Source organism: Symphalangus syndactylus, chromosome 3, assembly GCF_028878055.3.
Source record: "Symphalangus syndactylus isolate Jambi chromosome 3, NHGRI_mSymSyn1-v2.1_pri, whole genome shotgun sequence".
NCBI classification, from domain to species: Eukaryota; Metazoa; Chordata; class Mammalia; order Primates; family Hylobatidae; genus Symphalangus; species Symphalangus syndactylus.
In genome coordinates, this window is record NC_072425.2 from 139712546 (window position 1) to 139735785 (window position 23240).

Consider the following 23240-nt stretch of genomic DNA (forward strand, 5'->3'; position numbering starts at 1 on the left):
AAACAAGGAATTTTCTAATTTAATCCCAATAGCAAATCCAGCATTCTCATTAAAGAAAAGATAGTCACATAAGGTCACTATGCTCCTGGCTGAACTGTGTGTTTTCAGGAGTGGGAGAGAGTGAGAGAGGGAGAGGATCAAATATAAGAAATCCAGAGAAGAGAGGGGAAATAGAATGAGAAACAGATGGTCTCAGATTTCCAAACCGGAACTTTTTTTTTCTTTTTGGGGGTTGGTTATTTACCATTTGTAACCTGAACCAAAAAGAGGAGGCAGTTACAAGTGCCTTCCAGTGACAACTCACACAGCTGGTGGTGGCTGGAAGTCAGGCCAGCAACTTCCTGGAAGCAGGGTAAGGCTAGCTCCAGGCCCTTTGCCCCACCCCACACGCGGTGAGGGCTACTGTTGCTACCGCTCATGGTGCCTTCCAATTTAGGGCTTGGTTCAGGCTGACTGAGAGAATCTCTGGTCCCACGGAGCCATCCTTGGTTTGGGCCCTGTGTGTGGTTTGTTGTTGTTGTTGTTGTTGTTTTGTTTATTGGTTTTTGTTTTTGAGAGAGAGTCTCCCTCTGTTGCCCAGGCTGGAGTGCAGCGGTGCGATCTCAGCTCACTGCAACCTCCACCTCCCAGGTTCAAGCGATTCTCCTGCCTCAGCCTCCCTAGTAGCTGGGATTACAGGCACGCACCACCACACCTGGCTAGTTTTTGTATTTTTAGTAGAGACAGGGTTTCACCATGTTGGCCAGGCTGGTCTCGAACTCCCAACCCCAAGTGATCCACTCACCTCAGCTTCCCTAAGTGCTGGGATTACAGGTGTGAGCCACCGTGCCCAGCCCTGTGTGTGGTTTTTATACTCAGCCCTATCCACAGTGTGCTGAGCACAGAGGCCCCCGGTCCAGAGTGTAGTAGGGTATATGGTGTGTCTTCGGTTCGAAAGAGAAGCACTTACATCTATCAAGTCCCACTTTCATATTTCCAGTTTGCTGCCATGACACTTTTTTCAACATATCCGAAATAAATTTAGCAAACCCCTCTCTTCCTGTCCTAAATAAGCTTCTCTTCTTGAATAACCAGTTTCTGAGAATGGCATTACCATTTTCTTAGTCCTGTAGACTCAAACATTTCTCCTTAATGTCCCATATCTAAGTTGTCTCAATCTTCTAGAAAGGGTGGATTTACTTCCAAAGTATCTCTTTTACCTAATTTTTCATTTTTAACTGCTCTGCCAACATCCTATTCAAACAATTTCTCAACATCAAAAGTCAGTCCTTCTATATCCCCAAAAACGTGCTGATATTTTCCTTCAGAAATGGATACCATTTTTAAGTGGAAAAAAAAAAAAAAAAGCCTGGGTGAAGTGGCTCACACACATGATTCCAACACTTTGGGAGGTTGAGGGCACAGGATCCCTTGAGACCAGCCTGGGCAAAATTGAGAGATCCCATCTCTGTTAAATAAATAAATAAAGGGGGAAACATTCTATAGCCCTTCAGTGTTGATGTAGCTCATTTTGTATTATGATATTATTTAAATATATACAAAGGCCAGGCGCAGTGGCTCACGCCTGTAATCCCAGCACTTTGGGAGGCCAAGGTGGGTGAATCACCTGAGGTCGGGAGTTCAAGATCAGCCTGGCCAACATGGTGAAACCTCATCTCTACTAAAAATACAAAAATTAGCTGGGCATGGTGGTAAGCGCCTGTTATCCCCACCACTTGGAAGGCTGAGGCAGAATCACTTGAACCTGGGAGGCAGAGGTAGCAGTGAGCCGAGATCATGCCACTGCACTCCAGCCTGGGTGACAGAGCGAAACTCTGTCTCAAAAAAAAAAAAAAAAAAAAAAGGGCCTGGTGCGGTGGCTCACGCCTGTAATCCCAGCACGTTGGGAGGCCGAGGCAGGCGGATCATGAGGTCAGGAGTTTGAGACCAGCCTGACCAACATAGTGAAACCCCGTCTCTACTAAAAATACAAAAAATTAGCTGGGCGTGGTGGTGGGCGCCTGTAATCCCAGCTACCCGGGAGGCTGAGGTAGGAGAATTGCTTGAACCTGGGAGGCAGAGGTTGCAGTGAGACGAGATCACGTCACTGCACTCCAGCCTGGGCGACAGTGAGAGACTCCATCACAAAAATAAATAAATAAAAATAAATAAATAAATAATAATAATAAAAGGCTGGGTGCAGTGGCTCACGCCTGTAATCCCAGCACTTTGGGAGGCCGAGGCAGGCGGATCACAGGGTCAGGAGTTCAAGACCAGCCTAGCCAACATGGTGAAACCCTGTCTCTACTAAAAATACCAAAAATTAGCTTGGGGTGGTGGCAGGTGCCTGTAACCCCAGCTACTCAGGGGCTGAGGCAGGAGAATTGTTTGAACCCAGGTGGCAGAAGTTGCAGTGAGCCAAGATCATGCCACTGCACTCCAGCCTGGGCAGCAGAGGGAAATTCCATCTCAAAAAGAAAAAGAAAGAAAAAAAAAAAAAAAGAAAATATTAAGCATACACAAAAGTAAGGCAAATGGCACCATGAATCTCTTTGTACCCTTCACCAAGCTATAGCAACAATCAGTTCCTGGACAATCCTCCTTCATCTATATCCTCAGCCACTTCTCTCCAGTCACTACCCCACTGGACTATCTTGAAGCAAATCCCAGATTCCATGTTAGCTCATATACAAATATTTCAGCATGTGTCTCTAAAAAATAAGAAGTCCTTTTAAAGCACAACCATGATACCATTTTTATTTTATTTTATTTTTGAGAAGGAGTCTTGCTCTGTCACCCAGGCTGGAGTGCAGTGGTGTGATCTCAGCTTACTGCAACCTCTGCCTCCTGGCTTCAAGTGATTCCTGTCTCAGCCTCCCAAGTAGCTGGGATTATAGGCATGTGCCACAACACCCGGCTAATTTTTTTTTTTTTTTTTGTATTTTTAGTAGAGACAGGATTTTACATGTTGGTGAGGCTGGTCTTGAACTCCTGACCTCAAGTGATCCACCTGTCCTGGCCTCCCAAAGTACTGGGATTACAGGCATGAACCATTGCACCCGGCCCCAAAAAATGCTATTTAAAGTGGATTGATTTCTGGATAGTTTAGCTCACATTTGTTCTACTGGGCTCCTCCAGGTCATATAGTGAGTTTTCCAATTCTGTCCTTTTATCTGGGATAAAGGAAGGCACTACCACAGTGGGGCCTGGACTGGACTGAGAATGAGAGCTAGACACCTTCATTGAACAACCATTTGTGAGGAAGCTGGCCTAATGGGAGGGGATGATAGTCTTCTTTATTCTACCACTCCCTTAGCGGGTTCTCTCCCTCCTCCTGTATTCTGACATTTCCCTCCAGAGTATCCATCAACCCACGCCATCCCCCACCAGCTGCTGCTCTTCTTATGACCACGAAACACTTCCCACTCCACATCCTTCCACAGATGTACAAGTGCAAAAGCATCACCACAACAGGAAGCAGTTAAAGGAGCCAATCCCTCTCTCGTCTCCATCCCTTTTGTCTTCTCTCCTCTCTCTCACCCTTCCCTTCCTCTGTCTGTCCTCCACTCCTGTCTTGGGAATACAGCATGCCTTTTATTTAATATTGAGACCAAGTCTTGTTCTGTAGCACAGGGTGGAGTGCAGTAGCTTGATGTTGGTTCACTGCAACCTCTACCTCCCAGGCTCAAGCGATCCTCCAGCCTCAGCCTCCCAAGTAGTGTGTGCCACCACAACTGGCTAATTTTTTTTTTTTTAGATGGAGTTTTGCTCTTGTTGCCCAGGCTGGAGTACGGCTTGATCTCGGCTTACTGCAACCTCCGCCTCCTGGGTTCAAGTGATTCTCCTGCCTCAGCCTCCCAAGTAACTGGGATTACAGGCATGCACCATCACACCCGGCTAATTTTGTATTTTTAGTAGAGATGGGGTTTCACCATGTTGGCCAGGCTGGTCTTGAACTCCTGACCTCAAGTGATCCACCCACCTTGGCCTCCCAAAGGGCTAGGATTACAGGCGTGAGCCACTGCATCCGGCCAGCTTGCCTTTTAAACCCCTTCAGACTAACAGCAAAGGATAACTACTAGGGGTTTCTTGAACTGGCTTCTGTCCGCTCTGATGGGCCTAGGAGATTTGAAGTTGTCAAGAATTTCAAGATATTCACTTATTTTCATTCCTTACGGATCATTTCTACCAAACTAGCTCTAGCTCTCATTGTGTAGTTGTTACCCCTGGGATATTAACAATAGGCAAAGAGCTGTCCTCCCCAGGTTTTAATGAGTAGAAATAAGGAAACTCAGGGATTTGGAGGTAGATGAGCCTGGACTGTATTTTCACCTGTACCTATTTTGTTTTCCCTTTTTCTTTCCCCCCTCCCATTCTAATTCCAGTATTACTGGTAGTTAGCAAGTTAGCTAGACCCAAGCCCATTGTAAGAATGACTTCTCCTTTTAGCAAGCAAGTCCATGCTAGGGACAGTCCAACTTTAAATATTGCATCTTATTGTCAGGTGACATGAGCTGAGGTTTGCTTCAGAAAATATGGTAGCTTCATTTTTAAGTGGCCGCACACCTTCCCCAGGGAAGGCCTGTTTCACACCCCTTGTTTCTTAAGGAAGAATGCCAGCCAGACTGCAGCCATCTTGTCTTCATTTTTATAGTGTGTGCTTAACACCTCATGAGAGCTTGTAGGGGCTCCAGCAATGTAGAGGCTAACAAGATGAAAGACACCTCAATGAACATCCTCAGTCAGAACCCTGATGACATCCTTTCCCTCAAGGTGTTCTTACCTGGCAGTGGAGACAAGCAACTACCTTGAATGTAGATGTTGTCACTTTAGCCGTGATCATTAAAAGCGATTCCCAATTTCTTCATCTATGAAATGGCAACAGTTCTGCCACCTGCCCAGGACTATTGATGTTATAACTGTAGAGCCCCACACACGAGAGCTATTCCAAAGCCAGTCCAGTTTCAGGCTCATCAACCCTGCATAATGAATGAGGAAATAAAGGAATGTATGCATGAGAGGATGATCAAATGGATACAGTGGTTTATTTTCAGTATAAATGGAGGGATGCACTAGCTCAAAGTTTGTAGGATTTTGCAGTCTGCAATGTACTTTTTTTTTTAATTTTTGAAGACTGGGTCAGCCGGGTGTGATGGCTTACACCTTTAATCCCAGCACTCCAGCACTTTGGGAGGCAGAGGTGGGAGGATCGCTTGCGCTCAGGAGTTTGAGACTAGCCTGGGCAATATATCGAGACCATCTCTAAAAAATAAAATAAAATAAAAAGACCAGGTCTTCCTCTGTTGCCCAGGCTGGTCTCAAACTCCTGGCTTCAAGCGATCCTCCCGCCTCGCCCTCCCAAACTGCTGGGATTTCCAGGCATGAGCCATTACACTTGGCATTTATGTAGCATTTTTAAAAATCTTTTTGCAGACCAGGAATATGAGATTCAGAATTGCTTAAAGTGAACTAGGTCAGAAGTAGAAGAATCAGAACTTGAACTCAGGTCTTTTCCAGCTAAGCCTGACATCACTGTTATTTTCATCTGGTATGTCTACCTCCTGCTGAACATTCAGACCTCAGCTTAAATATCACCTCCCTGCTGCCAGCCTTCCCTTCCAGCCCAGCTAAGGTGCCCTTTTCCCCTTCACTCTCTTTCTCATTCACCCGTTTTATTTTCTTCATTTATCACTACCATGATTTGACGTTGAGAGGTGACAGCCTGCTGGAAGTCCTCACAGCCCTCGCTCGCTCTCGGCACCTCCTCTGCCTGGGCTCCCACTTCGGCGGCACTTGAGGAGCCCTTCAGCCCACCGCTGCACTGTGGGAGCCCCTTTCTGGGCTGGCCAAGGCGGGAGCCGGCTCCCTCAGCTTGCAGGGAGGCGTGGAGAGAGAGGCGTGAGCGGGAACTGGGGCTGCGCGCGGCGCTTGCGCCGGCTGGACTTCCGGGTGGGCGTGGGCTTGGCCGGCCCCGCCCCCGGAGGAGCCGGCCGGCCCGGGCAATGAGGGACTTAGCACTCCGGCCAGCGGCTGCGGAGGGTGTAGTGGGTCCCCCAGCAGTGCCAGCCCACCGGCGCTGCGCTCAATTTCTCACCGGGCCTTAGCTGCCTTCCCGCGGGGCAGGGCTCGGGACCTGCAGCCCGCCATGCCTGAGCCTCCCACCCCCTCCATGGGCTCCTGTGCGGCCGGAGCCTCCCTGACGAGCGCCACCCCCTGCTCCACGGCGCCCAGTCCCATTGACCACCCAAGGGCTGAGGAGTGCGAGCACGGGGCGCGGGACTGGCAGGCAGCTCCACCTGCAGCCCCAGTGCGGGATCCACTGGGTGAAGCCAGCTGGGCTCCTGAGTCTGGTGGAGATGTGGAGAGCCTTTGTGTCTAGCTCAGGGATTGTAAATACACCAATCAGCACCCTGTGTCTAGCTCGAGGTTTGTAGATGCACCAATCGACACTCTGTCTGGCTGCTCTGGTGGGGCCTTGGAGAACCTTTGTGTCAATACTCTGTATCTAACTGATCTGATGGGGACGTGGAGAACCTTTATGTCTAGCTCAGGGATTGTAAACGCACCAATCAGTGCCCTGTCAAAACAGACCACTGGGCTCTACCAATCAGCAGGATGTGGGTGGGGCCAGATAAGAGAATAAAAGCAGTGGCAACCCTCTGGGGTCCCCTTCCACACCGTGGAAGCTTTGTTCTTTTGCTCTTTGCAATAAATCTTGCTATTGCTCACTCTTTGGGTCCACACTGCTTTTATGAGCTGTAACACTCACCGCGAAGGTCTGCAGCTTCACTCCTGAAGCCAGCGAGCCCACGAGCCCACTGGGAGGAACGAACAACTCCAGACGTGCCGCCTTAAGAGCTATAACACTCACTGGGAAGGTTTGCAGCTTCTCTCCTGAGCCAGCGAGACCACGAACCCACCAGAAGGAAGAAACTCCGAACACATCCGAACATCAGAAGGAACGAACTCCGGACACACCGCCTTTAGAACTGTAACACTCACCGCAGCTTCATTCTTGAAGTCAGTGAAACAAAGAACCCACCAATTCCGGACACAAGGTCATTTCATTTTTTGAGTTGAAGTCCACAAGGTATTCTATGTGTTGGTTTCTGTGTTGGACTTGACTTCCATTATTTAATAACATAATCACACAGCCTTATGAACATTGTCTCTTATCTCTGTTTTACCTATACAGAAACTGAAGTTTGTAGAGTTTAAGTTAATGTCCAAGTTTATTTTTTTATTTTTATTTTTTTAGACGGAGTTTTGCTGTTGTTGCCCAGGCTAGAGTGCAATGGCGCGATATCGGCTCACCGCAACCTCTGCCTCCCAGGTTCAAGCGATTCTCCTGCCTCAGCGTCCCGAGTAGCTGGGATTACAGGCATGTGTCACCACGCCCGGCTAATTTTTGTATTTTTAGTAGAGATGGGGTTTATCCATGTTGGTTAGGCTGGTCTCTAACTCCTGACCTCAGGTAATCCACCCACCTCGGCCTCCCAAAGTGCTGGGATTACAGGCGTGAGCCACCACACCTGGCAATTTCCAAGTTTAAACAGCAGTAACAGTGTTACTCTAAGTAGAAAGGCTCTGATATTTAATTGCAATGACCACACTTTTAAATACTGTGCTAGCCTCCTAAAAGTGTTATTTGATTACCTTTCAAAATACTGTTTTATTTTATTTTTTCAGAGTTGATGTATAGTGTCTACATCTCTTTTTTTGTTTTGTTTTTGAGACGAGGTCTGGTTCTGTCACCCAGGCTGGAGTGCAGTGGTATGATATCACTGCAACCTCTGTCTCCCAAGCTCAAGGGATCCTTCCACCTCTTGATCCTCTCACCTCAGCCTCTCGAGTAGCTAAGACTGTAGACACGTGCCACCATGCCTGTCTGAATTTTGTATATTTTGGGGGGTAGAGTCAGAGTTTTGCCATGTTTTCCAGGCTGGTCTTGAACCCTTGGGCTCAAGCGATCCACCTGCCTTGGCCTCCCCAAGTGCTGGAATTACAGGAGTGAGCCGCTGCTCCCAGCCCTACAACATCTCTTAAGAAAATTGGTGATATCCTGTTATCTATTGATTTCAGAATGATTGAGAATGACCTAAATCAATGATATATCTGATTGCTACAATAAAGGAATAATTCAAGTTTATTTTTCAAACTAACAGAGACAAGCAGCAGTATGGGCTTCATTAATATCTGGCTTGAACCGGGCGTGGTGGCTCATGCCTGTAATCCCAGCACTTTGGGAGGCCAAGACAGGTGGATCACGAGGTCAGGAGATCGAGACCATCCTGTCTAACACGGTGAAACCCCCATCCCTACTAAAAATACAAAAAAATTAGCTGGGCATGGTGGCAGTCGCCTGTAGTCCCAGCTACTCGGGAGGTTGAGGAAGGAGAATGGCGTGAACCTGGGAGGTGGAGCTCGCAGTGAGCTGAGATCACGCCACTGCACTCCAGCCTGGGCGACAGAGGGAGACTCCGTCTCAAACAAACAAAAAAAATCTGGCTTGAAAATGATTGTTCTTATTCTCAACAAATTTCACTGAAAACCATTTCACCAAGAATATGTGCTAACTGGTGAGGAAAAGGAGATAGCCCAGATGTGTATTTGGGGATGAAAGGACTATTGACCATCATGTATCAAGAAAATAGTAGAGTTGACTATAAATTGCTGGAGATGGCAGACAACAGTGGAAAAGGTGTGGATTTCGCTTCTGGTACTTACTAACTGTGTTTGGGTAAATCTCACCTGAGTCTTGCTTTTCTCATCTGTAATATGGGAAAAATAGAACTTTAGTTACAGGGATGTTATAAGGATTAAATGAAATAATTCATATAAACGACCTGATATGCACTTGGCGATAAGTTAACTTTATCTTTTTTATTTCATTATTATTTTTTAAGACGGAGTCTCGCTGTGTCGCCCAGGCTGGAGTGCAGTAGCACAATCTCAGCTCACTGCAACCTCCACCTCCCGAGTTCAAGCCATTCTGCTGCCTCAGCCTCCCGAGTAGATGGGATTACAGGCATGCGCCATCACGCCCGGCTAATTTTTGTATTTTTAGTAGAGACGGGGTTTCACCATGTTGGCCAGGCTGGTCTCGAACTCCTGACCTCAACTGATCCGCTGGCCTTGGCCTTCCAAAGTGCTGGGATTACAGGCGTAAGCCACTGTGCCCAGCTAGTGACAAGTTAACTTTAGTCTCTTTCCACTATCTCTTGTTCATAACAATTTACTGCTCCATATATGAGATGTGATTATGAAATAAAGAACAAGATCGATATTTCATGTAACTATACTGAAATGAAAACATCTAAATCCCTGCCATCCCCAGCATAGCAGTACATCTTTGGAAGCTACCCACTTGGCCTAACTCCACTCACTGTGTTTGCTCAAAACATATTTGGAATGCTTCTCTCTGCCAGTCAGAGCCCCATGCAGAAGACATTCACAGGAAATGAAATCAATGATTTACTATTCATCCGCCATAGACTGTTACTCATCCTGAACAAGTGAATGAGTGATTATTTTCAAAACAGACGAACAGATAAGAGCAAGCCACAACCCTCACACCACTTCACAGAGTGGCCATTCAGCACTCAGACCAAGTATCCCTCAGCTTCCCAGAACTTTTTCCAGATATGCTCAGAGAAGCACTTGTTGGCAACTTCACCAGGAGCTGCTTTCTAAATGGGGAAGTGATTGGCTCTGAGGAACAGCATGGATTAGTCACAGGAGGCGAGGGATGGTGACATTCCTGAAAACAGAGGGGACCAGAAATAGAATTACACACGTCTAGGGCACTCTTTTCTCTAGAGATAGGTTTAAAAACACTGGCTCTAATGAGGGGTGGGTGGTATGTAACAAGGGTAACGTGGGAGAGAGGCAAACCCATTTCAGGGAAAAGCACTTCCCTGGAGACGTTCTCAAGAGCCTTTATTTACAGAAAAAGTTGCGTGACCTTGAGCATCCTGAAGAAGAACCACCTTCCTCAGATTTCAAAGGCCAATCATGTTGATGCTCTTAGCCAGTGATTACTAGCTGAATCTGTGGATTTGTGAGATGCCTGTGTGGTGATGTGAAAACGGAAAAGTCCAAGAACCGGAAGCCAAGCAGCTTAGATGGCTCTGTAGCCTTGGGGCCAGTGCTAGGCACTCAGAGTGAAACCATCCCCTGCTCAGGTGAGGCGTCTTTCCTGCAAGGGTCTACAACCACTGGAGAGAGACCCAAGGTCCTCCGTCATTTGAAAGGCTTAACTGCAATTTCTTTTTTATTTTACTTTATGTCTAATTTTTAAAATAGAAACAGGGTCTCTCAGGCCAGGCACGGTGGCTCAAGCCTGTAATCTCGGCACTTTGGGAGGCCAAGGTGGGTGGATCATTTGAGGTCAAGAGTTCAAGACCAGCCTGACCAACATGGTGAAACCCCGTCTCTGCTGAAAATACAGAATTAGCCAGGCATGGTAGCGTGTGCCTGTAATTCCAGCTACTCAGGAGGCTAAGGCAGGAGAATTGCTTGAATCTGGGAGGCAGAGGTTGCAGTGAGCCAAGGTCACGCCACTGCACTCCAGCATGGGCAACAAGAGCTAAATGCTCTTGTTGTTCTCAAAAAAAAGAAAAAGAAAAAAGAAACAGGGTCTCATAATGTTGCCCAGGCTGGTCTCAAACTCCCCGGCTCACGTGAGCCTTCTGCCTCGGCTTCCCAAAGTGCTGGGATTACAGGTGTAAGCCACCACACCTAGCCACAATTTCTTTCTGTTTTTTTCTTTTTTTTTTTTTTTCCTCAGACAGAGTCTCCCTCTGTCGCCCAGGCTGGAGTGCAGTGTCACGATCTCGGCTCACTGCAACCTCCACCTCCCAGGCTCAAGCAATTCTCCCACCTCAGCCTCTCCAGTAGCTGGGATTACAGACAGGCACCATCATGCCCGGCTAATTTTTTGTATTTTTTTAAGAGACAGGATCTTGCCATGTTGCCCAGGCTGGTCTCGAACTCTTTGACTCAAGCAATCCTGCCCGCCTCAGACTCCCAAAGTGCTGGGCTTACAGTTATGAGCCACCATGCTCAGTCACAATTTCTTAATTTGTTGTTTTAAATTGAACATTTTTATTTCTTAATTTAAAAAATTAATATTTTAAAACACCCAGAAAATTGGAAAGAATAATACAAAGAGAATAATACAACAAATCCTCGTATGTTTTCTTGCCTAGATTCACCAGCAGCAGGTTTTTGCCATATACACCTTGCTTCACTCTTTCTACTCACACACACTTCTCTTTAGCCAAGTCATCCAGAAGGCTGCCCATATTATGACATTTCACCCCTAAAACTCCAGCCTGCATTTCCCAAGGGCAAGAACATTCATAATCACAACACTAGTATCACATCTAGGAAAATCCACATTCATACAAAAACAGTATCCAACACTGTGTCCACATTCAGATTTCCCAAACTGCCCCAAAAACGTCCTTCGTAGCTGATTTTTTTGGGATTCAAGTACCAATCAAGGATCTAGCACAAGATATTCTAGGCCCACCTTGTGATTGCCCTGCCTCTGACCTGGAATCAGCATCTCTCCATGAAGCTCTGGCTCCTTTTAGTAGAAAATGATACTTAGAACTCAAAATCTAGGTGCCAAGTATGCTGTCTGCAAATTTTCTTTTCTTTTTTGTGGAGATGGAGTCTGACTATGTTGCCCGGGCTGGTCTCAAACTCCTGGGCTCAAGCGATCCTCCTGCCTTGGCCTCCCAAAGTGCTGGGATTACAGGCTAAACCACCGCACCTGACCTTCACATTGCTTTTTTTTTTTTTTTTTTTCCGAGACAGTGTCTCGCTCTGTCACCCAGGCTGTAGGGCAGTGGCGCCATCACAGTTCACTGAAGCCTTGACCTCCCAGGCTCAAGGGATTTTCCTGCCTCAGCATCCTGAGTAGCTGGGACTATAGGCATGCGCCACCATGCCCGACTAATTTTTTGTGTGTATTTTTTGTAGAGACGGGGTTTCACCATGTTGCCCAGGCTGGTCTTGAACTCCTGGGTTCAAGCAATCCAGCCACCTCAGCTGGATTGGGCTGGGACTACAGGTATGAGCCACCACACCTGGCCCACTAAAATTTTTATTTTTACTTTATTTTGTTTGTTTGTTTGTTTGTTTGAAACAGAGTCTTGCCCTGTCACCCAGTCTGGAGTGCAGTGGCTCGATCTCAGCTCACTGTAACCTCCACCTCCCGGGTTCGGTTCAAGTGATTCTCCTGCCTCAGCCTCCCAAGTAGCTGGAATTACAGGTGCTCGCCACCATGCCCCGCTAATTTTTCATATTTTTAGTAGAGATAGGGTTTTACCATGTTGGACGGGTTGGTCTCGAATTCCTGACCTCAAGTGATCCACCAGCCTTGACCTCCCAAAGTGCTGGGATTATAGATATGAACCACCACACCAGGCCTGTATATGTATGTGTGTGTGTGTGTATTTTTTTTTTTTTTTTTTTTTTGAGACAGGGTTTCACTCTGTGGCCCAGGCTGGAGTGCAGTGGTGCGAGCTTGGCTCACTGTAACCTCTGTCTCCTGGGTTCAAGCGATTCTCCTTCCTCAGCCTCCTAAGTAGCTGGGATTACAGGACCTCGCCACCACGCCCAGCTAATTTTTGTATTTTTGATAGAGATGGGGTTTCACCATGTAGGCCAGGCTGGTCTCGAACTTCCGAACTCAAGTGACCTGGCCACCTCAGCCTCCCAAAATGCTGGTATTACAGGCATGAGTGACCATGCCTGGCCCACTGCAATTTTTAAATGCAGTTTGCAATCAATAAATTTCCAGGTCACTGTTACTCATCCCAGGCATTCCTGAGACATGATGAGGGTTATTAGCAATACAGTATGACTCCAGAGGACAGTTCAACCTTCATCCTGAGAGAATTTCTATTTTAGATGCCTTTCAGAGGCTGAGGGAGAGAGTTAAACCTTCAGTTGGCCTCACCTGAAACATTCGTCTTCACTGCTTTAAGAAACTTGCCCTTTCCTCCTAAGAGCACCAAGTCATAAGACATTTCTAGACCCTGCTCAAGAAAGAAAGAACATTAAATGTATAGCTTTAATTTCAGAAAACCTGCATTTCAACACTGATTTACCATCTTTCATCACTCTATTATCATGGGTTAGTCACATAATTTTTCTGAGCCTCAATTTTTTGTTGTTGTTCTTCCAAAGAAAAATGTATTGAAGCAACTTTCCCATGTTGTTTTGTTTTCTTAGGTGAATAATAATTAAACAAGGTATTATGCCCGAAAGTGCTAGGAAATTGTAAAGAGCTATGTAAACACGATTACTAAAGAGGAACAAGAGTGTGACATTTTAGGTGGGCTGAAACGGCACAGACAATCAAAGGCCAGGAGCAGTCTCAGTCCCCAGCTCTTCAATTAAAGCCTTGAGCTAAGAGGTGGATTGGGGCTTGCTTTTCTTCCCCTCTCTTAGTTTCCCTTAACAGAAGCTGCTAATAGAGGAGCAGGCCCTGAGGAAGCTCTTAGGAGGCTCCGTCCAGGCTCACCTTGGACACTCAGCCCCAGGAGCACCCATACACAGTCTGGTGGGAGGGCAATGACTAATGTAAAAGTCAGAGCCAAGAAAGTGAAAGAACTGTGCCTCCTGTCGTCTAGAGACGTGTTTTCCAAACCACACTTCCCATGGAACATTGGAGATTGGCTAAAATATCATTTCTCTTGCTGGTTCAGGCCAGCCCATTCTAGGAGGGTCATTTTCCCTCGATGCTCCCCTCCTCAAACTTCCAGTTATCCTTGCTCCACTTTCTGTGTGTGCCCCTTAGACAGACCCTTCAGGGACTGCCTTTAAGGAGAATCCCCTTGAGGTTACTCATAGCACTCTGTGCACCAGAGACATGAGCTAGGGATGAAGGTCTGTCTAATCACCAACAAAATCAAGGGAGGGAGAAGAAAGGTATGACCAGGGCTCTGAGCCAGTCCAGCCAAGGTGGGGCTATGGGGTGGAAGAAAAGTTGTTGGCTTTGGTCTCAAAACCAGGGAAAAGAGAAAATGCAACTGTACTTGTGCTATCAAGACGCCTCTCAGCTGAAATGCAATTCAAGTCAATTCAACATACATTTATTAAGCCCCTACTGAGGGCACAGCTAAAGTAAGACGCATGGAGCCTTATGGAGCTCCCATTCTACCCTGGAGATAAGCACTTAAGCAAATGAAATGCCCCTCATTGTGCTTGGTGCTTGATAAAGGGGGCACAGAGGACAGGATATCCACTTCCTCATGAAATCAGCCCATTCCTTTTTGAATATGTCTTATAATTAGGAAGTATCTTTTCTCTGTTCCTTCTCCCTCTACCCTCCTAGCCCTTCCTTCCTCCCCTCCTCCTTCTGTTTTTCTATTTCCCTTTCCTCTTCTTCCTTCTGCCCTGTCCCTCTTTTCCCCTCCCCTCCCAGGTCCTGCCAGCTCTGAGAACCTGAGGTCCTGCCTCCCACCCTCTCTGCCCCATCTATGCAATGTGGGCAAAGAAGGGAAGTGAGGTCAGGCAAGACCTCTTAAAGGAGGCCAGAAGAAGGAAGAATTCCAGGCAGAGGGAACAGCATAAATTGAGAAGTATGGCCTTTCCCAAAAGGCTTGGGGAAGTATGATTTACTTACTCATTTCTTGTCCCTCTCCATAATCTATCTCTTCCCCTTAACCTAAGTCATGAGGCTGAAAAAGCTTCTCCTGAACCTTGAAGCCCATTCAGCCTCAAAATTAGCTACTCTAAGGAATACTACTATGATAGGTGAAATAATGGCCACCTGGAGATAGCAAGTCCTAATCAGGGTTTTTGGAGATGTGATGATATTAAGGATCTTAGGCCAGGTGTGGTGGCTGACACTTGTAATCCCAGAACTTTGGGAGGCCGAGGCAAGTGGATCACCTGAGGTCAGAAGTTCGAGACCAGCCTGGTCAACATGACAAAACCCAGTCTCTACTAAAAATACAAAAATAATTAGATGGGTGTGGTGGTGCATGCCTGTAATTCCAGCCACCTGGGAGGCTGAGGCAGGAGACTTGCTTAAATCCGAGAGGCGGAGGTTGTAGTGAGCCAAGATTGCGCCATTGCACTCTAACATGGGTGACAAGAGCAAAATGCCATCTAAAAAAAAAAAAAAGAAAAAGAAATCGAGAATCTTGAGATGGAGAGAGTATTCTAGATTATCTAAGTGGCCTTAAATGCAACCACAAGTGTCCTTATAAAGAAAAGGTAAAAAGAGCAGGGCGCAGTGGCTCACACCTGTAATCCCAGCACTTTGGGAGGATGAGGCGGGCGGATCACGAGGTCAGGAGATCGAGACCATCCTGGCTAACACGGTGAAACCCCGTCTCTACTAAAAATATAAAAAAATTAGCCGGGCGTGGTGGCGGGAGCCTGTAGTCCCAGCTACTCGGGAGGCTGAGGCAGGAGAATGGCATGAACCCAGGAGGCGGAGCTTGCAGTGAGCCGAGGTCGCGCCACTGCACTCCAGCCTGGGTGACAGAGCGAGACTCTGTCTCAAAAAAAAAAAAAAAGAAAAGGTAAAAAGAGCTGTCAGAGAGATGCACACAGAGGAGAAGGAGAAGGTGATGTGAAGACAGAACAGGAAGATTTGAAGATGCTGCCTTAAAGACTGGGGGAGGCCAGGCGCGGTGGCTTACGCCTGTAATCCCAGCACTTGGGAAGGCTGAGGCAGGCGGATCACGAGGTCAGGAGTTCGAGACCAGCCTGGCCAACATGGTGAACTCCCATCTCTACTAAAAATACAAAAATTAGCCGGGCCTGGTGGCGTGTGGCTGTAATCCCAGCTACTCGGGAGGCTGAGGCGGGAGAATCACTTGAACCTGGGAGGTGGAGGTTGCAGTGAGCTGAGATCACACCACTGCACTCCGGCCTGGGCAACACAGCAAGAATCCGTCTCGGAAAAAAATATTAAATTATATTTAAAAAGACTAGGAGGATGTAGTGACAAGCCACGGAATTCCAGCAGGCACCAGAAACTGGAAGAGGCAAGAAATAGATTCCCTTCCAGAGCCTCCAGAGGTGCACAGCCCTGCTGACACCTGAGGTTAGCCCGGGGATTCTGATTTAGAGCTTCTGGCCTCCAGAATTGCGAAATTAACATTTCTAATTGTTGTAAGCCACCCAGTTTGTGGTCATTGGTTACAGTCACCACAGGAAACTTGTACAATCAGATTCCTCCAGAGATGAAGCATCTCTTTTGCCTAGGAGTCTTTTGGAAGGAAGGAGAGAGGAGAGAAAGGGTGACCTGTCCATTCCTTGCTTAGATGCTGGCCAACACTGGTGGTCTCCAATCCAGAGAGCCACACTTGTACAAAGATTTGTCCTGGATTTTCTTTGTTTGTTTGTTTGGGGTTTGTTTGTTTGTTTTCAGACAGAGTCTTGCTCTGTCACCCAGGCTGGAGTGCAGTGGCGCAATCTTGGTTCACTGCAACCTCCACCTCCCAGGTTCAAGCGATTCTCCTGCCTCAGCCTCCTGAGTAGCTGGGACTACAGGCATGCACCACTAAACCCAGCTAGTTTTTGTATTTTTAGTAGACACGGGATTTCAGCATGTTGGCCAGGCTTGTCTCTATCTCCTGACGTCATGATCCTCCCACCTTGGCCACTCAAAGTGCTGGGATTACAGATGTGAGCCACCACACCTGGTCTGTTTTTTTTTTTTTTTAATTATTTATTTATTATATTTTTTTGAGACGGAGTCTCCTTCTGTCGCCCAGGCTGGAGTGCAATGGTGCAATCTCAGCTCACTGCAACTTCCACCTCCTGGGTCCAAGCACTTCTCCTGCCTCAGCTTCCCAAGTAGCTGGGACTACAGGCATGCGCCACCACGACCAGCTAATTTTTGTATTTTAGTAGAGATAGGTTTTCACCAGGTTGGCCAGGCTGGTCTGAAACTCTTGACCTCAGGTAATCTGCCCGCCCCAGCTTCCCAAAATGCTGGGATTACAGGCATGAGCCACCGTGTCCGATCTATTTTGTGTGTGTCTGTGAGACGGAGTTTTGCTTTTGTTGCCCAGGCTGGAGTGCAATGGCGTGACCTCGCCTCACCGAAACCTCTGCCTCCCTGGTTCAAGTGATTCTCCTGCCTCAGCCTCCTGAGTAGCTGGGATTATAGGCATGCACCACCATGCCTGGCTAATTTTGTATTTTTAGTAGAGACTGGTGTTCTCCATGTTGGTCAGTCTGGTCTCGAACTCGTGACCTCAGGTGATCCGACTGCTCAGCCTCCCAAAGTGCTGGGATTACAGGTGTGAGCCACTGTGCCTGGCCAGTGCCAGGTCTATTATTATTATTTTTAATAGAGATAGGGTCTCATTATGTTGCCCAGGCTGGTTCTCAAACTCCTGGGCTCCAGGGATCCTCCTGCCTTGGTTTTCCAAAGTGATGGGATTAGAGGCATGAGTCACCACATCTGGCCTAAATTTACCTTTAAAAAAGTCTATTCATCTGGGAGAGGTGGCTCACCTGCCTTTAATTCCAGCACCTTGGGAGACTGAGAGGAAGGCAGAAGGATCACTTGAGGCCAGAAGGTGGAGACCAGCCTGGGCAATATAGCAAGACCTTATCTCTACCAAAAACAAAACAAGTCTATTCAAAATTAGATCTTGAGGCCAGGTGTGGTGGCTCAATCCTTTGAAGGGTTGAGGCAGGAGAATCAGTTGGCCTGGGCAACACGGCAAGACCTCATCTCTACAAAAAAAAAAAAAAAAAAAAAAAGAAGCAGTTGGGCATGGTGGGACACACCTGTAGTCTCAGTTACTCAAGAGGTTGAGGTGGGAGGATAGTTTGAGCCCAAGTTGACACCACTGCACTCCAGCTTGGGTGACAGAGCGAGACCCTGAAAAACACAAAGCAAAACAAACAAAACAAAACAAAACAAAAAAGGGGAAAGGAAAAAAAAACACTTAAAAAAAATTAGATCTTGACCAGGCCCTGTGGCTCATGCCTATAATCCCAGCACTTTGGGAGGCTGAGGCGGGCAGATCACTTGAGGTTGGGAGTTCGAGACCAGCCTGGCCAACATGGTGAAACCCTGTCTCTACTAAAAATGCAATAATTAGCTGGGTGTGGTGGCACATGCCTGTAATCCCAGCTACTCGGAAGGCTGAGGCAGGAGAATTGCTTGAACCTGGGAGGCAGAGATTGCAATGAGCTGAGATCGTGACACTACACTCCAGCCTGGGTGACAGGGAGAGACAAACAAACAAAACAAAAAACAAAAAAACTCCCAACATATAAAGCTGATAGACTTACAATGAAAGAACAGAGGATACCACACTACCCTCTTAATCCTCAGTTAGGTAACCCCAACCCCTGTCCCTCAAAGTTCCTGGGGGTCCCTTAACAAAATCCTAGCAATCCCTAGGCTAAGCTAACCCCCTCATTTGGCAAGCAAGGAAGTTGAGGCCCAGAGAGGGGCAGCACATGGTTTCAAAATCTTCTGACCACGAAGGATCCCCTTAAAGTGTGGGGGCAAAAGTCATTCCCAGCAGTTCCAAAGCTGCCTTTGTTTGGCAAGGCAACACCCCAGCCCTTAGGATTTGAAACACTGGGCAGACTTTACTGCCCATTTTTGTTGTTGTTGTTTGTTTTTTGTTTTGTTTTGTTTTGAGATGGAGTCTCGCTCGGTTGCCTAGGATGGAGTGCAGTGGCGGGCGCGACCTCAGCTCACTGCAACCTCCGCCTCCCAGGTTCAAGCAATTCTCTGTCTCAGCCTCCCGAGTAGCTGGGATTACAGGCACCTGCCACCACACCCGGCTAATTTGTTTGTATGTTTAGTAGAGACAGGGTTTCACCATCTTGGCCAGATTGGTCTTGAACTCCTGACCTCGTGATGCACCCGCCTCGGTCTCCTGAAGTGCTGGGGTTACAGGCATGAGCCACCGCGCCAGGCCTTGTTTGTTTTTTTAACAGCATCTCACTTTGTCACTCAGGCTGGAGTGCAATGGTGCCATCTTGGCTTGGCTCACTGCAACCTCGACCTCCCAAGTTCAAGCAATCCTCCTGCCTCAGCCCCCCAAGCAGCTGGGACTACAGGCACGCACCACCATGCTGGGCTAATTTTTATATTTTTAGTTAAGATGGGGTTCACCATTTTCCCCAGGTTGCTATCAAACTCCTGAGCTCAAGCAATCTGCCCACCTGCCTTGGCCTCCCAAAGTGCTAGGATTACAGACCTACTGCATGTTCTTATTGTTATTACTTGACCATTCCTCAAGGACAGAGTGAAGGAGAAGGAGAAGACATAGGACATGCTTCAGAAATTATGAGTGCAGCCAATTGGGCCCATCCTGGGTCTCCCTCCGGCCATCTGAGAGGATGTACCATAGCAAAAACGTGGCAGGGGCCAATGAGGGAGGGTTAAACATGCTCACATGAACACAGAGAGCTTTGTGGTCCAGGGTGGATTCTGACATGACCACATACGGGGACATGTCAACTTGCTTTCCCTTCTGAGGGAGGAACTTCATGCTGATGTGTCAGCTCTGTCCCTGTGCAAGACTCCTACTCCCATCTCACCTCTTTTGGCCACTGTAAGATATACTGCCAGGGCCAGGCGCGGTGGCTTACGCTTGTAATCCCAGCACTTTGGGAGGCCGAGGCGGGCGGATCACGAGGTCAGGAGATCGAGACCACAGTGAAACCCCGTCTCTACTAAAAATACAAAAAATTAGCTGGGCGTGGTGGTGGGCGCCTGTAGTCCCAGCTACTGGGAGAGGCTGAGGCAGGAGAATGGCGTGAACCCGGGAGGCGGAGCTTGCAGTGAGCCGAGATTGCGCCACTGCACTCCAGCCTGGGCGACAGAGCGAGACTCCGTCTCAAAAAAAAAAAGAAAAAAAAAAAAAAAAAAGATATACTGCCAGATGAATAGTCATTTCTTTTATTTATTTATTTATTTATTTATTTATTTTGAGATGGAGTCTTGCTCTGTCGCCGGGCTGGAATGCAATGGTGTGATCTTAGCTCACTGCAACCTCCACCTTCTGGGTTCAAGCGATTCTCCTGCCTCAGCCTCCCAAGTAGCTGGGACTACAGGCACGTGCCACCACGCCCAGCTAATTTTTGTATTTTTAGTAGAGATGGGGTTTCACCATATTGGCCAGGATGGTCTCAATCTCTTGACCTCGTGATCTGCCCACCTCATCCTCCCAAAGTGCTGAGATTACAGGGGTGAGCCACTGCTCCCAGCCCCCCCTTCTCTCTTTGTAATAGAACAATGTAGACATTTATGAAGCTTCTCCTAGCTTTTCAACGTCAACACAATTAAAGCACAATGCATCTGAATTGCCAGCCCCCCAACCCAGTGCAGAACAAATGGCAGGAGTCCTAAATAAAACAGGGGTTGGCACTGAGCTGAAAACAAGTGAGGAAGCCAAGCTGGGATTTCTGTAAAAGTGTCCCAGACAAAAACAGTTTGCATCTCAGGTGCCTAGTATTCCCTAGTGCTTTTTCCAGTCTAGCTAAAACTATTTTTGTATGCATCATTTCCTTTATCTTACAGTTTGCCTAAAGACAGGGAGAAAGACAATTAATTCAATTTTTCTGGAGAAACAGAGATCCAGCAATCCTATGTCAAGGGGCACAGGTGGAGTCAAAAAACTATCTTAAAGGCTGGTGTCCTTTTATCATCATAACAATGGTCATAAGTAGTTGTTTGGCCAAATGTTAAGAGTTCAAATCTTGGCTCTGCCATTTACTAGCCATGTAACCTTGGACAAGATACTTGACCTCTGTCTCAGCACCTTCATTTGTAAAGTAGTTCCTAGTTCATAGTCTTGTCAAGGAATTGTTTGAGTCACATATGTAAGAAGCAAAGAACAACACCAGCATATAGTAAGTACTCAATAAATTTGAGTTATCATTTATGTAACGCTTTATGGTTTACAAAGCGCTTTCACATACATTATTATCTCTTGACTAAGATCCCGATCATTTGACTTTCAGCCCAGGCATTTGGAAAAAATTCAGAATACTGGGTAAAATCTAGCATGTTTTACTGAACACGTCCAAGGAGGCTAATACTAGGTATGGTGTTGCCAGCCCAGTCTTGTCTTTTTGCTCCGTGCCCTGGAAGAGCATTCTGCAAGGTCTCCAGGATATCCCCTTTGCTCTGGAAGAAGCTCCTACCCAGGAAGCATTAATTTTCCCTCATCCTTTGTACAGCAGGAGGGAGAATTAATGCACATTGTTGCTTAAGCTCCAGCGTCTTATCTCCCTGCTTCCAAACACCACTGGCTATTATTTAGGAAACCAATTCCGGGCTCAGGGAGTTACGCTGTATCATTTCCCCTGGTAAAACCTTTAGAGGCCTTATAAAGCAACCTCCAAAAGCCACTCCATGGGTGCAAGTAACCATCCCTCCCCCATATTCCAACCAGGGACAGGCCCGGACTGACATTCCTGGAAAACCCAGTGTGTGCAAGGTTAGGTTACCACGGTCCATACAAATGAGAAAATTAGGCTGTAGAGAGGAGAAGTAACTTGTCTAAGGCACCGCAGTGGATACAAGTGCTCTAGCTACGCACTTACCAGCTCTATGATCTTCCCCAACCTCTCTGAGCTGAGTTTTCTCATCTATAAAACTGGGATAATGATTAAATACACTCCTAGGGTCAGTGTAAAAATTCAGCGAGTTCATTCATTCATTACGATTAGCACAATGACTGGCACATACAAGAGCCCAATAAATGTTAGGTTTTATTATTATTATTACCCAAAAAAGACTATCAGTTAGGGTTTATTCATTGCCTCTTTCATTATAGCAAGTGGGACCCTTGTCCCTGACTGAAGACAATGACTTTGTTTCCAAATGAAAGAGGGTTAGCATCCCTCAGCCAAATTCACCAGGTGGGGTATGGGGCATCAATATGGTTGTGACTTCCACCATCTTTGCAGTGGGAGTAGTTTTGTCCAACCTACGATACAATTACTTATTATTGTGCAGTGGTGATTCAGTCCTTCTTTGAATCCTTTTATTGACAGGATATCCACTCCCTAATGAAATAAGCCCATTCCCTTTTGAACACCTCTTATAATTAGGAAGTGTCTTTTCTCTGTTCCTTCTTCTCCTCTTCCTTCCTCCTTTCTTTTTCCCTTCCCTCTTCTTCTTTCTGCCCTGTCCCTCTTTTCTTGTCACCTCCCAGGTCCTGCCAGCTCTGAGAACCTGAGGTCCTGCTCCCCACCCCCTCTGCCTCACCGGGTAGGCACTATCCAGTCACTGACCATAACCCTGCAGAGCGCAGTAGGTCTTCAGTTGCAGCCACTTGGCCGGCTGATTGGGAACTCAGCCTCCGATGGTCCTAACAACCCTTTGGGTTTTGCAGGATCTTTGAGAAGCAAAACCTTTTACCTAGGCCTTATGGCTTGGTCTTCTGGTCCATTAGTATCATCCATCAGTTCACCCGATTTCCATTAATAACCGCATCTAGAACCACATGAAACTTGAAATGGGTTGATCTGCTGTCTTGAGGCCCAGCTGGGCGGGTATACCAGCCAAGGAGAGGGCTGGGGCGCCGGGGGTGACTCTCAGGAGGTGAAGCACACAAGCAACCCATAAGGTTGGGATCCTCCGCCTCCAAGTAGCGCGGCTACAGCCTTTGCCCGCACGGAGCAGCCTCGGACAGCGCGGCCGCTTTAAGAGAGGGGCGGGGCCCGGGTACAGGCAAGTCAGGGCCAGCCCACAAGGCTCCTTTTCCTTTTTGATCCATTCAAAAATTACTCATTGCAAATTCCCGGACTGCTAGGCGAGGAGAGGGAAGGGGGTGGAGGAGACAGGGCTACTGCAGGCGCAGCGCTGGGGGCAGCCGGGGGCCCGAGTAGCTGAGGCTGGTCCCGCAGCAGCCGCTTGCCGCCGGCGTTCTGGCTCTTGTGGCCTCACCAGGAAGCGTCAGAGTCTCGACACTGGGGAAGCTCGGAGCGCCGCCTCCGCCGCCGCCGCCGCCTCCTGCCTGGCTCTGGGTCCCCGAGCCCCCTCCCCTGGCCCAGCTCGACTCCCTCCTCCTTCCCGGACCATCCGGCTCGGGCTCCTTCCCTGGCAATGGCTGGCCGCTGAGCCATGGCTCAGTACGGCCACCCCAGTCCGCTCGGCATGGCTGCGAGAGAGGAGCTGTACAGCAAAGTCACCCCCCGGAGGAACCGCCAACAGCGCCCCGGCACCATCAAGCATGGATCCGCGCTGGACGTTCTCCTCTCCATGGGGTTCCCCAGAGCCCGCGCGTAAGTGGCCG

The 23240-nt window shown here is 47.7% G+C and overlaps 1 protein-coding gene across 2 annotated transcripts in view; it reads left to right on the forward strand.

Moving 5' to 3' along the window:
• The first annotated feature begins 21675 nt into the window (after positions 1-21675).
• The window catches only part of UBASH3B (ubiquitin associated and SH3 domain containing B), a 157047-nt gene continuing 155482 nt past the window's right edge, over positions 21676-23240 (forward strand). The window contains exon 1 of one of the 2 annotated variants that reach the window (XM_055273525.2): positions 21676-23229. In XM_055273525.2, coding sequence (XP_055129500.1) covers positions 23178-23229 — 52 coding nt within the window. In that variant the 5' untranslated portion in view covers positions 21676-23177. The remainder of the gene's footprint in view (positions 23230-23240) is intronic. The other variant, XM_055273524.2, reaches the window with a different exon arrangement.